Source organism: Taurulus bubalis (genome assembly GCF_910589615.1).
Source record: "Taurulus bubalis genome assembly, chromosome: 3".
NCBI lineage: Eukaryota > Metazoa > Chordata > Actinopteri > Perciformes > Cottidae > Taurulus > Taurulus bubalis.
Window position 1 is genome coordinate 2,639,743 of NC_136591.1, and position 13,601 is coordinate 2,653,343.

Here is a 13,601-nt window from a genome sequence, read left to right on the forward strand (position 1 = left end):
AGACCAGTCTGTGAACGTCGGCACGCAGCACAGATTTGGGCGTTTGCTGAGCCGTGTCATGCCCTGTTGATTATTTTCCCGAGCAGGGGAAAATAAAACTGTCAGACTGCATGAATCATAATTAATTGTAATTAATGGAACCAGTTTTGTTCTAATCATTGCATGAATCGCAGAGCTCATTTCTGGTAAAATGTCACACTCCCGATTCGTAATAGATGGCTTCTCCAAAAACATTTTAGGCATTTAATCATCTATGTAAATGGGATGCATTACTCAGAAAGTGATTAAAAATAATCACACAACCAATGGACACAACTAATTCCCACGAAGCGGTAAAGTTTAGATTAAGCAGCTCTGAGCTGGACTGAACGAAATGAGCAAACCTCACGAGTCACTTCCAAATACCAAACAATTGTTTACTTAAGAAACAGAAGGGGGCAACTGCACATTGTATGAAATTTATTCCATTGGCAGAAATGTACAAGAATTATAAAGCTGGATAGCTTCACAACTTACAGATGACTTTATACTGCTGTACATAACCAGCTGTAACGGGGCTCATGAATACACCGGAGGTTTAAAAAAAACACAGTAGACAAAACCTCAAGGGGGGGTGAGGAAAAAAAACATGAATATGAACCGGTCCTGTTGAGTTTACTCTGCATTATGGTTAAAAAAACACAACTAAAATCTACATATTTCCGGGGGCCAAAATATCTGGGACCACATCTGAAATGACGTTTTCAGACGCAGAGGCTGATCTTACACATACAGCCGCTATCACGTTAGCTCCACTTGTTTAATCGTGTCACATTGAGCATGAATCTGTTGCCTTCTCTCACACTGAAAGAAAACTAGAACCTGACAGATCATTCCTGATAGAGATATTAAAACACCGCCCACGGCCTCTCACTCCTTCCGGCGCTTCTTGTCGTGGTAGTCGTCCTTTGAGCGGCTGCTGCTGGTGGACGGTCTCTTGGAGCCGCCGTGCTGCTTGGCCTCCTCCAAGAACTTGTCCAGACCGAAGGGATCCTCCTCAAACTGGACCGGCCCTTCCCGCCTCTGGCCGTGGTCGGCACCTGAGAACTCTTTGTCTGGAACAAACCTGACGGTGAAAGGAAAACATTGTTACAGGGTGCCACAAAGCCAAGCTTCTCTCACGAGTTGCCATTAAACTGTGCTCAATGACAAGCTTAGTGGTTGCTTGTTTTCATGTCCTTTAGTTGTCCTCAAAGGACGAGGACACCGTTTTTAAACTACAAGCTAATTGCTAGCAAGTTGCTTCTTGTTCAATCAAATTGTCTACGAGAAGAAATAAAGGATTCTTCCACCTTTGTATGTCTCAGGGAATTTGCTTAAGTCAAAGATGTTCTGTTTTGCATAATAGTGTCACTCCATGCTAACAGAGGGCGGCCGAGCGCTGCTAGCAGAGGGCGGCCGAGCGCTGCTAGCAGAGCGCTGTCGTGCGCTGCTAACAGAGGGTGGCCGCGCTCGGCTAGCAGAGGGCGGCCGAGCGCAGCTAGCAGAGGGCGGCCGAGCGCGGCTAGCAGAGGGCGGCCGAGCGCTGCTAGCAGAGCGCTGTCGTGCGCTGCTAACAGAGGGTGGCCGCGCTCGGCTAGCAGAGGGCGGCCGAGCGCTGCTAACAGAGGGTGGCCGCGCTCGGCTAGCAGAGGGCGGCCGAGCGCAGCTAGCAGAGGGCGGCCGAGCGCGGCTAGCAGAGGGCGGCCGAGCGCTGCTAGAAGAGCGCTGTCGTGCGCTGCTAACAGAGGGTGGCCGCGCTCGGCTAGCAGAGGGTGGCCGCGCTCGGCTAGCAGAGGGCGGCCGAGCGCGGCTAGCAGAGGGCGGCCGAGCGCGGCTAGCAGAGGGCGGCCGCGCAGTAACGATCGTTGTTTAGGGTTATTTATGAAGAGTTTTGAATCGTTGTTTTTTTATCATAAGTTTGAAATGCAGGGTAATTTTTTTTAACGTGTTTACTGCCGCCCCAAGGACAAGGGCTCCTGCTGGGGCATCATGTGGCTGCTTACCTCGCGCTTCAGATGAAGCCAGAATTACCTTAAATTGATGCAGGCCTTTATTGTTATGTTGTACAATTATACTTAAGGTTCAAACTTCAGCAGTTTTGTTCATAGCCTGATGAGTATAACCGTCCTTAAGTTGATAAAAGGGAACCGTTTACAAACCAGCGACTAAGTCTGGAGGGACTATTTCTCCAATTATTCCAAGATTTGTGTGTGTTTTTTTAATCAACCGTTGATTAATTAATGCAATTAAGTCAAAGAAATGTTTTCCTCATTGACATGCATCGAGTTACTCTAAACTCTATTCAGATTATCCATTATTTAAGCAAAGCTGTGTTACAGGAACTTTATACTAAACTGCTGTGAAGTTATTAATCTCTGGAAGTGCTTAAATAAATGCACATTATACTTATTAACATTAACACTAGATCTGAAAGTTTTAGAGGTTCACATCCACACCATTAATATGCAGGAATGCACAAGGTTTCTAAAAACTAAACACGCTACGAGCACAAACCTTTTATTGTGTATTACTGAATCAACCTAATGTTATACTTTTTGTACGCCAGTGATTCAGAGGAGTTGTCTCTAAATCAGTAGTGTTGGATTTGTTTTCTCCTGTAATTACTAATTTTACAGTTTTATACTGTACTCATTATTATTCATACTATTCCTGCATTTTAAACACGATCATATATCCTGTTTTTCAGCATTAATATAATTTACACTGTTATGAATAATGTTTATTCTAAAATTTAACAACTGTAAAGTAACTAATTTCCCCCAGAGGATCAATAAAGTCTTTGAACCTTTGATTCCGATTCTAATATAAATATTTAAAAAAGCCAAATAAATGCATACTATGAGATTGAATTAACTCAAATCTACCTGTTGTTGCTCATTAGTGTCTCAATGTCGTCCGTGAAGGCGTCCTTGTCGATGTTCTTGCTGGGCCGGTAGATGTTAGCGGCCATGTCTCTGCCGCCGCGGAACGGCTTGTCGTACATGTTGTAGCTCTCGTCCTCGCCACCGGCAAAACCACTGTCCAAACCCTGGGAGGGGGGAAGAGTGGCTTTGAGAAAGATGCAAGTGCATTATGACGCGTGACTTCTTGTCTTCGGTTATCAAATGACTCCAATAAACGTTGTGAAAACACCATCATCTATCAAGTGTGTCCTGTGACTGAGGAGATCAATCCAGCAAAACAAACTATTGCCACTTCAGTCCAACGCTGGAGGTGAAAACCTTTTTTGTGTGTGTGTGTTTCACTGGAACAGACAGGACCATAACTCTAATTTGCAAAGCTTTCCATCACGTTGCAGACCTTGGTGTGTCCAGATTTGTGTCCAGTGAAAACAAATCATGGATGGATGTTATATTTCTAACCTTGCTCTGATTGAAGAGCCGCTGGTCGTACTGGGCGTCACCGGCACTGCGAGGGTTGGGAACGCCCAGAGCGATGAGCTCGCTAATGTCCCGGTCCTGGTCCCTCTGCAGCTTCGACCTGGGACAGAGGAAAAGGTCTGACATTTAGCTCAGTCGAGGAAAACACTACTGACATAAAAACACACACATAGTAAGATATTTAGAAATGTATCTGTAAGTTCTGGTGACTCCAGCATCTTGACTGTCCTTCAGCGAACATCTCAAAGTCAAAGTCAATTTGGAAATAACAAGGTTCCCACTTTCTGACAGCTGGAATCGTGATTGTAATGAGCTCTCCTCTGAATTCCACTTCCTCAACTCCTCCAGGGACACACAACGCCATCAATTGGCAATCTGACAGTACACACACACACACACACACACACACACACACAGTCTGTGGATCACTGCAGACAGAGACTACTGACTCCGTTGGATCCTGCTGCGTCTGTTCAGTATTACTGCTGGTTCCATGAATGATTCAGCAGTGTGTGTGTGTGTGTGTGTGTGTGTGTGTGTTCAAAGTGCGTGTCCAGCACCTCTTATCAGGAGCAGCCCTGGAAATGTTCCTGTCGTGCTGCCTCTCTTTCCTTCTGTCATGGCGGATCTCGTCACGCTCCCTGACCTCGCTGTCCTCGCCACCTGCTGCGTGAGATTGGGGGGGGGGGGGATGGATGGAAAGAGGGAGAAAGGGGTGCAAAGAAACAATGAGGATTCATTTTTTACGAAACAAAACCACATGAGAGAATTGGGAAAGAGATGTGAAATGGTGCGTGAAAAGAAAGGGGTTGATACGCCGCAGGAGAGGGACCGTGAGGTGAAGAGAAACAGAAGAATGTATAACTAAAAAATTGTAAACAGACTTTGCAATCTGCTTCAATGGGATGAGATTTATCCACACGGTCATTCAAAAAGCATGCGCTAAATAAAACAAGACATGCAACACTGATATCTCTTCTCAAAATATGTGTGAATTATCAGCGGGGAAGCAGAAATATTCCACAGCTTACTGGCCCTGTCAAGACTGGCAGGGTGAAACATGTCATCACTTGTGACACTCGTGTTACCGATTTGGAACTTGGCAACAGAGTCCGCTCCACTCAAAACAAACACAGGCTGTGGTCCAATTGTCCTTTTTGGTTAGGAAGGTTCTACTGAAGGATCCAAGTGTCCGCCATGATAAGATGGTGGAATTCTCTAAAGGCAACGAAAAGGACCTTCCTTTACGAAAGGACATTATACTCTTTTTTATTTTACTTCAGCTACAGAAGCTTTGATGAAAGTGTTAAACTGGACGAGATCTTGAGTCTCGTTTCTCATTATCATCTTTTAAATCAACTATTTTGTCACTTTACAATAAAACTCTGTTAAGTCAACATGAGTTGTGTGGCGTTTCATAAACTGTAGTCTGCATATTCTTATGATCCGATTATAATCTGCAAACTAAACAGACAGTTTAGTACTCTTGGTTTCACTTTCATATTCCTTCATTCATTTCTATTCCATCCTCGTTAATAAAGTGATACTGTGAACCAGGTTGTTCTTGTCGTCTTGTTGATTATTTAATCAATTATAAACTTTTTGGTCCTCGAAAATTAAAATCAATTGCTTTTTCAGCCCACTAGATGGTGCTGTGTTGTTTTGTGGTGAGGTCAGCAGAGGGCCCGGATCAGCGTGATCAGTAGGACGTTGGTAAAAACAAACATGGCGACAGCGGAGGAAAAAAAAATAAATCAGAAATGCGCCGTCTGTGTTTAAAGCAGACGCCTGGACTTCCTGTCACTCGTAGCGCCGCTGCACACGGGACAACATGCGCGACACGGCGCCGCTCAAAGGCGTTAGAAAAAGCATCGAACCGGCCGCTGGTCCTCTAGCAGCGCTGGAAGCGGCCGTCAGTCAGACGCACTTCCTCGCGTGAAATCCACCGAGCTGTGTGGCTACGGATAATATTATGAACCCAGACACGAAGGCGTTTGTTTTTCCGACGTTTTTGGGATTTCCACAACAAGTATGAAGCAGAAAGAGTGATTATTTCCATGGTGAATGGCGGAAATGAAAACTCCACGAAGATAAGCCCCGCCCTCATGAATCCTCCTTCCCATCTTTCCTTGACGTTTTCCACAGAGGTCAAGGAGAAATGGTTAGGGTTAGCCGTCCTTTGACTATTCGACCGCAGCCACAGACTAGTCGCACGTGCTTAAGTCCCTTTTGTTTTTAACACCTGTTCGGTATCTTGAGGCCGTACCTTTGTCTCCATGACTTTTGATCCCTGCCCTGCGGTCTCTGGCCATTTGGGCCAATTCCCTCAGTTTCTCCTCCTTCTTTTCCTTCTCCTTCTGGGCCATCTTCTTCTCTACCTGGGCTCTCATCTCCACTGCCTCTCTGGCCTATGGAAAGAAAATCAGCATTTTTAATAGGCAATTCAAATATAGGTAAAAAGGTAATACAACAATTCTGAAGCACACGTACCTTTCTATCGGCAATGTAGAGCGCCTCGGCCAGCTTGGCAAAGTTTTCATTGATGTGAACGGTTTGCAGCCCCCTCCCATCCGCAGCCAGGCGCTTGTCAAGAGGAATGGTGTAACCCTGAACGATGTCAAGCACACAAACAGAAACAAATGAGCAGAGAGCACAAAAGGAAGTCGGGCAATGAAACTACACGTCAAGATCACGAGCCCTAAAAACATTTATGCAGTGCAACAAACACTAAACAATCAATAAGCCTGGAAAACAATATCACATGCCTGCATGACCCACTCACAACGTGTTAGAGATAAATATATAGTGTTACATTACCTTGGCGTTTTTCCAGTTGGAGATGCATGGAGGAATCTTCCATTCCTGCTGCTCCTTGACTGTCATCTACAAAGGGAGAAGAACCTTCAAACGACAGCTTTTGGAATATTCAAGCAATTTAATTTACATTTTTCAATATAGCACAAAGGCACTGAGAAGCACAATGTTTCTAACACTTCAACCAACTGTACCTTTCTGCTTGGGGAATGCATGACCGGGGCGGGGGGAGAAGGGGGTCCTCTGGGAATCTTCTTGTTGATCCTGAAACAAACAATTAGCATATTTCTTCAGCATTTGTGTCAAAACACCTCCATCTGCACTTTTCTGACTACTGTCGTCTTTAATGTATTTTTTATATTCATCTTGTTGACTGTATATTGTGTATGAGTACAAAGAGCTACGTGAAACATAAACACAAATAGTTACAGCCCAATCAACTACCCTGCATAATCAAAATCTCTCTTTGTATATGACTGTAAGTTACTGTGTTGGACTCACTTGAAACGTGGCGGCTCCATCGGATCTTTCTGCATTTCCACCATGCGGATCACCCTCTGTTTGGCCCCAGAGTTAAAGGCCACTCCCTGCTGGGACGGGGTGTATCTGTGGGAAAAATACATATTAGTATATTCAATAGAAACATGCGATCAAGAGATCGGTAAAAATCCTTTCAAGTTGCAGATCCCTGATAATGCTAAATGGGCTGTACTTTCTCTTGTCTTCCGACCAGTCAAAGCGCTTTAACACTACTCGTCATTTTGAACACTCATCAATATACGGATGACAGGGGCTACCATACCATCAGGACCCACATCCATTTAAGTCAAGTGTCTTGCCCAAGGACAAATCGACATGGACTAGCGGATCTGATTGAAGGAGGACCCTGCTCACCACTGAGCCACAGTCCTAATGTAATGGTATGTTGTGAACAACAAATACATTGAAATTGCCAAAAGGAGAACTAGTTAACGTTAGCCGTTAACAGCTAGCAGCATCGCAACAACTAACATGACATGTATTCCTGTTATACTCCAATTCATTCCCATCATGCTGCTCAGAGGAGTCAGTGAGCGGCTCAAGAATAAAAATCTGTCTTGGGCAAATGTAAATGACTATGTTAACATGATGTGTTCAAATGAAATCCTGTAAAATGTAGTTTTTGGTGAGAAACTAAATACAATAAATACAGTGGTTTGATAGAGATGTTTCCTTATAATTTGAATTGACTGTTTCTATACAAATTAGCAATACACATATACACAACTACAAAGTAAAATGATAAACATCATAACTGTTGATTTTGTCCAGTTGTCAAACTCCATTTGATCCATTTTCAATTGGGTCTACATATTAATCATCGGTCAAGTACGTTTGGCTATCCGGAAAGTAAAAGATTGCAGCCATGTGACGTCCAGCCCTGATTCAACACATACCTGATGTACTGGGCAGGAGCTTGTTTGTCTGCAGCTCTTACAGGCATGGCAGCAGCGATCTTCTGAGACACCTGCTTGTCCAGGGCACTGCGGGTCTTCTCCGTCAGCTGCACAGAACACACAAAGACGACCACATTTAGACTGATTAGCAGATTCATACATACATAATCTAATATGATCTTTGAGTAGTCAAGTATACTGTCCCATGAATAACTTAATCTGATGCTAAGCTGCTTGTAACTCAGTTTTTCCATCAATACACAATGCTGCATGGCTCACCTCTTTTATAGCCTCCTCATCCGGCTTCTGTAGTTCTGGAGTGTCGTCATTAAGAACTTCTTTTGGTAGAAGGTCAGTGTATTTACTGAAGATCACCTGCAACAATGAAAGATGGGACATTACTATAAATAACTAGTTCATGAAGCAAACTAAGACTCAAGGTGAAACGCATCTGAATATGACATGCAATATGGCAATGGATTGTTTTGACAATGTGTGTTTTCTGTGAATGACAAAATGTTGTATAAGGATATTGTTAATGTAGTTGATTAATAGCAGTAAGAATGCAAAAAGTCCTCACGTCGACTAGTCTCCTTTATAGCCTCGTTGTGTATACTCTCACTAATGGGACCGTGGTGCAGTTTGTTTATAGCCGAAAGCAGCTTTTAACTTCTGCCGATTGCATTTACACTTCCAGAGGTCTGCTGAACAAAACATGCAAGTATCATGAACGTTTAATGCGTGTCCACTCAATGACCTAAACTATTATCTTCAAGCAGTATTAGACCAGGCTTGAAGTTTAATCTAGGTGTGATATTTTTCAAGTTAAGCATGTACATGCTGCAGCCGGTAGCTCCCATTTATTTTGCTACATTATTTGTCAACTTTTATCTTTGTTGTTAAAGAAGTGGGAATTGGATTAAGTGCAGCTGACTTTAAGACGCTCACCGCCCACGGCTGACCAACCAGCCAGACCTGCTGGACCAAACGCAACCAAACCTCCCCAGAGACGGGAGCTAAGCTAACCCGGCTAGGACCTAGGCTACTACATTACCCAGCCTACTCCTGGCTGTCTGATGTTAGGCAACAGAAAACAAGATGGATGAAATAACACAATACATGATCCTTGATACATTTCTCAGTTGACTGTATACCTTATCCTTGTTCTGTCCTTGTCTGGCGATGGCATCATATTTGATCTTTCCTTCTGCATCAACCTGCACAGCCAGGGCATTGGATGTCTTCTTCTTCCTACCCATCTCCAGAGGAAACTGGGCAACGTGGATCTCCGGGAAAGCTCCTCCATCTCCAAAGTCCTACAGAAACACAACATTTACAGTAGAACTTAGACAATGGACTTAGTTGTTAACGGTCTTGCATACCTCTATGACAGATGCTCCACTACATTAGTTACCATGCAGGTGTGGGCCCCCATACAAATACCAACAAACAATGTAATGAGTACTGAGAAAATACTGGAAACGTATTTACATCAAGTGAGCGAGGCACCCAGCCTTTTCTGTGTTCATACGGAGGGGGCTCCTTGCGGGACGAAACCAGGGCGGTGGAGTAGGACTTCTGGGCCCGGAGCTTCTCCTCCGCCTCCAGCTGGTCCTGAGACAGCTGGGTCGGCGCCGGTAAAAAGCTGAACACACAATAAGAAATGTTTGCTCGAATATGTGTACAGTAACGTTATCCAAGCTGTTGTAAAGTTAAACCCCAGCTTCGTAAGCTAATAGTGGCACCGGGTAACGCGGGTAACGTTATACTTACTTTAGGCGTTAACACTCAAAACAATTCAGCTAGGTTAGCTAACAGCCAGGCAATACATTGTTACGATCTCCTTTAACCATCTCCATTAACCAAACAGAAGCATGTAGCATCACACCACTAGTTGATAACCCCGTGTTGTTGATACGGCTGCGTGCTGTTAAGCTAGCTAGCTAATGCTAGTTTACGGCATCCCATTTTAGCTAGCTAGCATTAGCTGATACCATTAGCTTCGGTAAAAACAAGGAAACGATAGCAGGCAAACCAAACACATCAATGTAATATATTAACGGCAACATAAACATCACGTAAAGTTAAGTGGAAACGACATTTGACACAGTTGTTTGAAAGAAAAACTCCGAAGGCCTGGTCGCGATGCTCACCTTGTCAGAGACATTTCTCCTTTCTTCCTTAGCGATGAGCTGGGCATGCGCAGTGGTGAGCTAGAAAAGGATAGCACAGTCCCTGGTTCATTATGTAGTCTATTCTATTCTGGCATGATGTTATATTTAGTTTTTACTTTCAATTTAAGTGAGAGAGAATACAGTAGACATTGCTTCACCCTGTTCTATAAGATATTATTTGTATATTATTTTTTTCTTCTTCTTCTATTGTTTCTTAATTGCAGGACTCCAATGAGCTCGACCATATCTGTTGCTGTGGCCAGCATGTCGAAGCACATAGACACTTTGAGGGGCCTTGAATATTAATATATTGTGTATGTGTGTGTTGTTGATTTTGTTGTTCCTACTTCCAATGTGGAACTTTTTTATTTTTACATAGTAGTTCTTCTAAAATATCTCAATCCACCACAAGTTAAAACACGTTAGTTTGTTCAGGAGCATTTCAGTGTGTAATAAAAGTTGTTTAATGAAACCCAGAACCTGACTTTGACATGTATTGACCATTTTAAATGACTTTATTTTCTTTTCATGTGTGCAGTGTCTCTTTGTAGCCTGCACTGAATCAATGAAATGTCATTTAACAAGGAAGCTGCAATAATAAGGATTAGTTTAAATAATAGTTTGCAAATTACTCTGAAATGTAGATGGGAAGGAGCTGATTGGCTGGCCTGGAGTCCTTATTACCATGATGCCAAAGGGTAGTAGACACAGGTAGAAAACCTTTGTAATGTATTAAAAGTAATGAAATTACATTTTTTTTATTCCCTTTATATCTGTGCATTTTCGATGAAACCTAACACATAGCATATGGTGTGTGTAATGTATCGGTGAATGGTAAAGAGGAGGAATCTCATGAATGCTAACATTAGAAATAGAGTAGTCGCAATGACAGGGCTTCTGTGCACAAACACCATTTATGTGAACACTTCTTTCTCTATGCAGATTTGACTTGTGTACAACATTTTGTGACACACACACAGGTGATTTCTCACTACTGCCATGATCTAACTCTGCAGTCTCAATTCAGCATTGTTACTGCAACTAGCTGCCATTTCTCACTGGAATGTATGTCATGTTAGCTTTTCAGAGCCACTGTTTTTCTATCAAATTGTGGAAATCCCTTTAGGCAATATTATCAGAAAACACTCCTTAAGCTTTCATTGTTATGCAGATGATACTCAATTATATATGTCAATGAAGCCAGATGAAGCCAACCAGGTCGCTGAACTTCAAGCGTGTCTTAAAGACATAAACACCTGGATGACCTGCAACCTCCTGATGTTGAACTCAGACAAGACTGAAGTTATTTTACTCGGCCCAGAAAACCTCAGAAATCAATTATTTGATGATATAGTTATAACTAGAAAGATGACATTGCTCTCAGAGTTATCTTTGATAATTTGTAATTTGTGATTCTGGGCTACACAAAATAAACAGAATTGGTGTTTAAAAATGATTGGAAAATGCGATAATCCGTGTCACAGACAAATTCACCTCCGAACAGTATTTTTTGCTGGTGCTTTCCTTCTAAATACTGAAAACACATCAGATATCCTGGCATTATTGCAAAGTGTTTTTTCCTCGACGCTCGTCTGCTCTCGCTCCAAGTTCTTTCTCGCTGTAGTTTTGAGTTTTTAAAGGAAGGACGTTGATGAATGGACCTCAGCCTCGCCTATTCTCAGTGTGACTAAAGAGCACTCGTTGGATTCCAGGCCCTCACACCGAGGTTACTCATGTGGTGCGAACAGTGGTGTGATTGTTCTGGGTGGTTAACTGACCTGGTTCTACGTGCAGAGCAATGAGGAGCACAAGCAGGAAGGGCAGCCAACATGACCCCGTGTTAAACGGCCTGTAGGAAACCCTCAAGCTGTTCCGGTCTCAGTTGCCATAAAGGCATACGATATGTTTCTCTTGAGGCTACTAAACAGAGGGAGAACATGAACGCTTGCAAAATGGGGTTTGCCATGGAATAGGAGAATTATGTAATGTTATCTTGACTCTCCTGCCATTATCATGAGCAATACAAGTTACATCTCTGCTGCCAATGAGTGGAACTTGTTGGTATTTTTATACTTTGCTATTTCTGACTCACTCTCTTTCTGTCCTTCTTTCTTGCATTCACTGCTAATGCTTTTATCTGTGTGTCTGCATCTTTTCCATCTCACTATCTCCTCTGTCTCTGTTCTCTTCCCATCTTTCTTCCTTTCGCTCCCTCGTGTTTTCCAGAGGAGGAGGAGGAGGAGGAGGACGAGGGGCAGTCTGTCAGTCTCTCAGCAGAGACGTCGTTTATTTATGTGACACAGGGTAAAAGGACACGTCAAAGGAGATTAATCACTGGGCAGAAAGCTTTTAATAAACCCAATCATCTGGGTGCATTTGGCATTGAGGAGCTGCATACCTGCCCCTCCCTGGACTTGCTGCAGGGTGACCGATGGAGCGGGCGTCGTTTCACCACTCAACTGAAATCACCCTCGAGGGGGCTTGTAAACAGCGCTCATGATTTTTGAGCGTTAGCTTGAGGATGATGGGAGACATTTTAATGCAGTTATTTGGAAAACTTAAAACAATGGTTGAATTCCTCAAAGAGCAGCTTTATTTATTCATTAATATAAATGCCCAATGGGATCTTTTGGATGAAATATATGTGAGAAAAGTCTCTGGAGTGGGATTTACAAATCAAAGACAAAGGCTGATTCTCTTTTGACTAAGGAGGAGTTTAGTGGAACATACTCATCAGCTTAAGGTCGGACCATGACAACAGGGAAACGTCTTCATTGTCATCATCATGAGGCCAGACTAACAATCGGAGGGGGCGTCCACGTGCTTGTGGCAGAGCGCTTTGCAGCGAGCCAACATGGAGGCGGCAGGGCTGCTAGTTAATGCTCGCAGCAATAGAAGTGTGTGGAAAACAACACATGCTCTGTGGTACCTGGTTCACATTGTACGCCCCGCCTCAGTGCACTAAGGGTCAAGAGCAAAGACAGGGCAAACTGGAGGAGAGCAAACTGATCTGACACAAGCAATCATCATTCACCCTTTAAAGTGATTGTTACGGCTTGATCACAGGCTAGATCTCTTCCAGAGTTTATAGGTAAAGTCCTTCCTGAGTTCTTTATAACAACTAAATCATTTAATAAATCTGGATGCATTAAAACTTGAGTATGTGTAAATCGCTGTCACTGCAGCGTCACAAGCTCTACTAATTTTAAAACTGATGCTATATTTAAATTGACTGCTAATCCTTTGAACATGTAGGTATTACTTTTCCTGCTGTATTTGTATCTGCATATATGTGGAGTTAGGGAACATCCCATTATGCTGGCTGACGTTTTGAGATAAGCTGTGTTATTTTTGTAATGCCACTTAAATGAGCAGTGTGTAGGATTTGGCAGCATCTAGCAGTGGAAACGCAAAAAAGAGAAGTATTTGGTTTGTCCGTTCTGGGCTTCTGTAGAAACATTAAGGACCCAGCAAAGAGGATCCCTTTGTAGACTTGAAGGGCAAAGGCATAGCGAAAACACAATGATTTTTATTATTTAAGAAAACATACTTATCCATAATATATTCCATCTCTGCTAATGGATCCCACTAAATAACACACACTGGCACTTTAAAATGCTAGTTCATCATTTATAAATAACTTTTTATCACGTGTCAAGTCAGAAATATGCACCGTATTATTATTATGATTGTTATTGTGGGGCGACTGTGGCTCAGTCATAGGCGCTTTTCCCCCTCAGTTTATGAATGGGTGA

General features: G+C 43.0%; 1 protein-coding gene across 2 annotated transcripts; it reads right to left on the bottom strand.

Annotated features, from left to right (window-relative positions):
- Nucleotides 1-442: 442 nt before the first annotated feature.
- Nucleotides 443-9,844, bottom strand: snw1 (SNW domain containing 1). 2 transcript variants are annotated; one of them, XM_079214635.1, is made up of 14 exons: nucleotides 9,826-9,844; nucleotides 9,164-9,317; nucleotides 8,827-8,988; nucleotides 7,952-8,047; nucleotides 7,673-7,779; nucleotides 6,738-6,842; nucleotides 6,431-6,500; nucleotides 6,240-6,305; nucleotides 5,913-6,029; nucleotides 5,689-5,830; nucleotides 3,983-4,085; nucleotides 3,405-3,522; nucleotides 2,907-3,070; nucleotides 443-1,105 (listed from the first exon to the last, which is right to left on the bottom strand). In XM_079214635.1, exons 1-14 carry the CDS (start codon nucleotides 9,837-9,839, stop codon nucleotides 910-912), a joined length of 1,614 nt encoding a protein of 537 aa, XP_079070761.1. In that variant the 5' UTR covers nucleotides 9,840-9,844; the 3' UTR covers nucleotides 443-909. The 2 variants fall into 2 exon arrangements, with proteins under 2 accessions (XP_079070761.1, XP_079070760.1); XM_079214634.1 differs by having other exon boundaries at nucleotides 3,983-4,088.
- Between the last annotated feature and the right edge of the window lie 3,757 nt (nucleotides 9,845-13,601).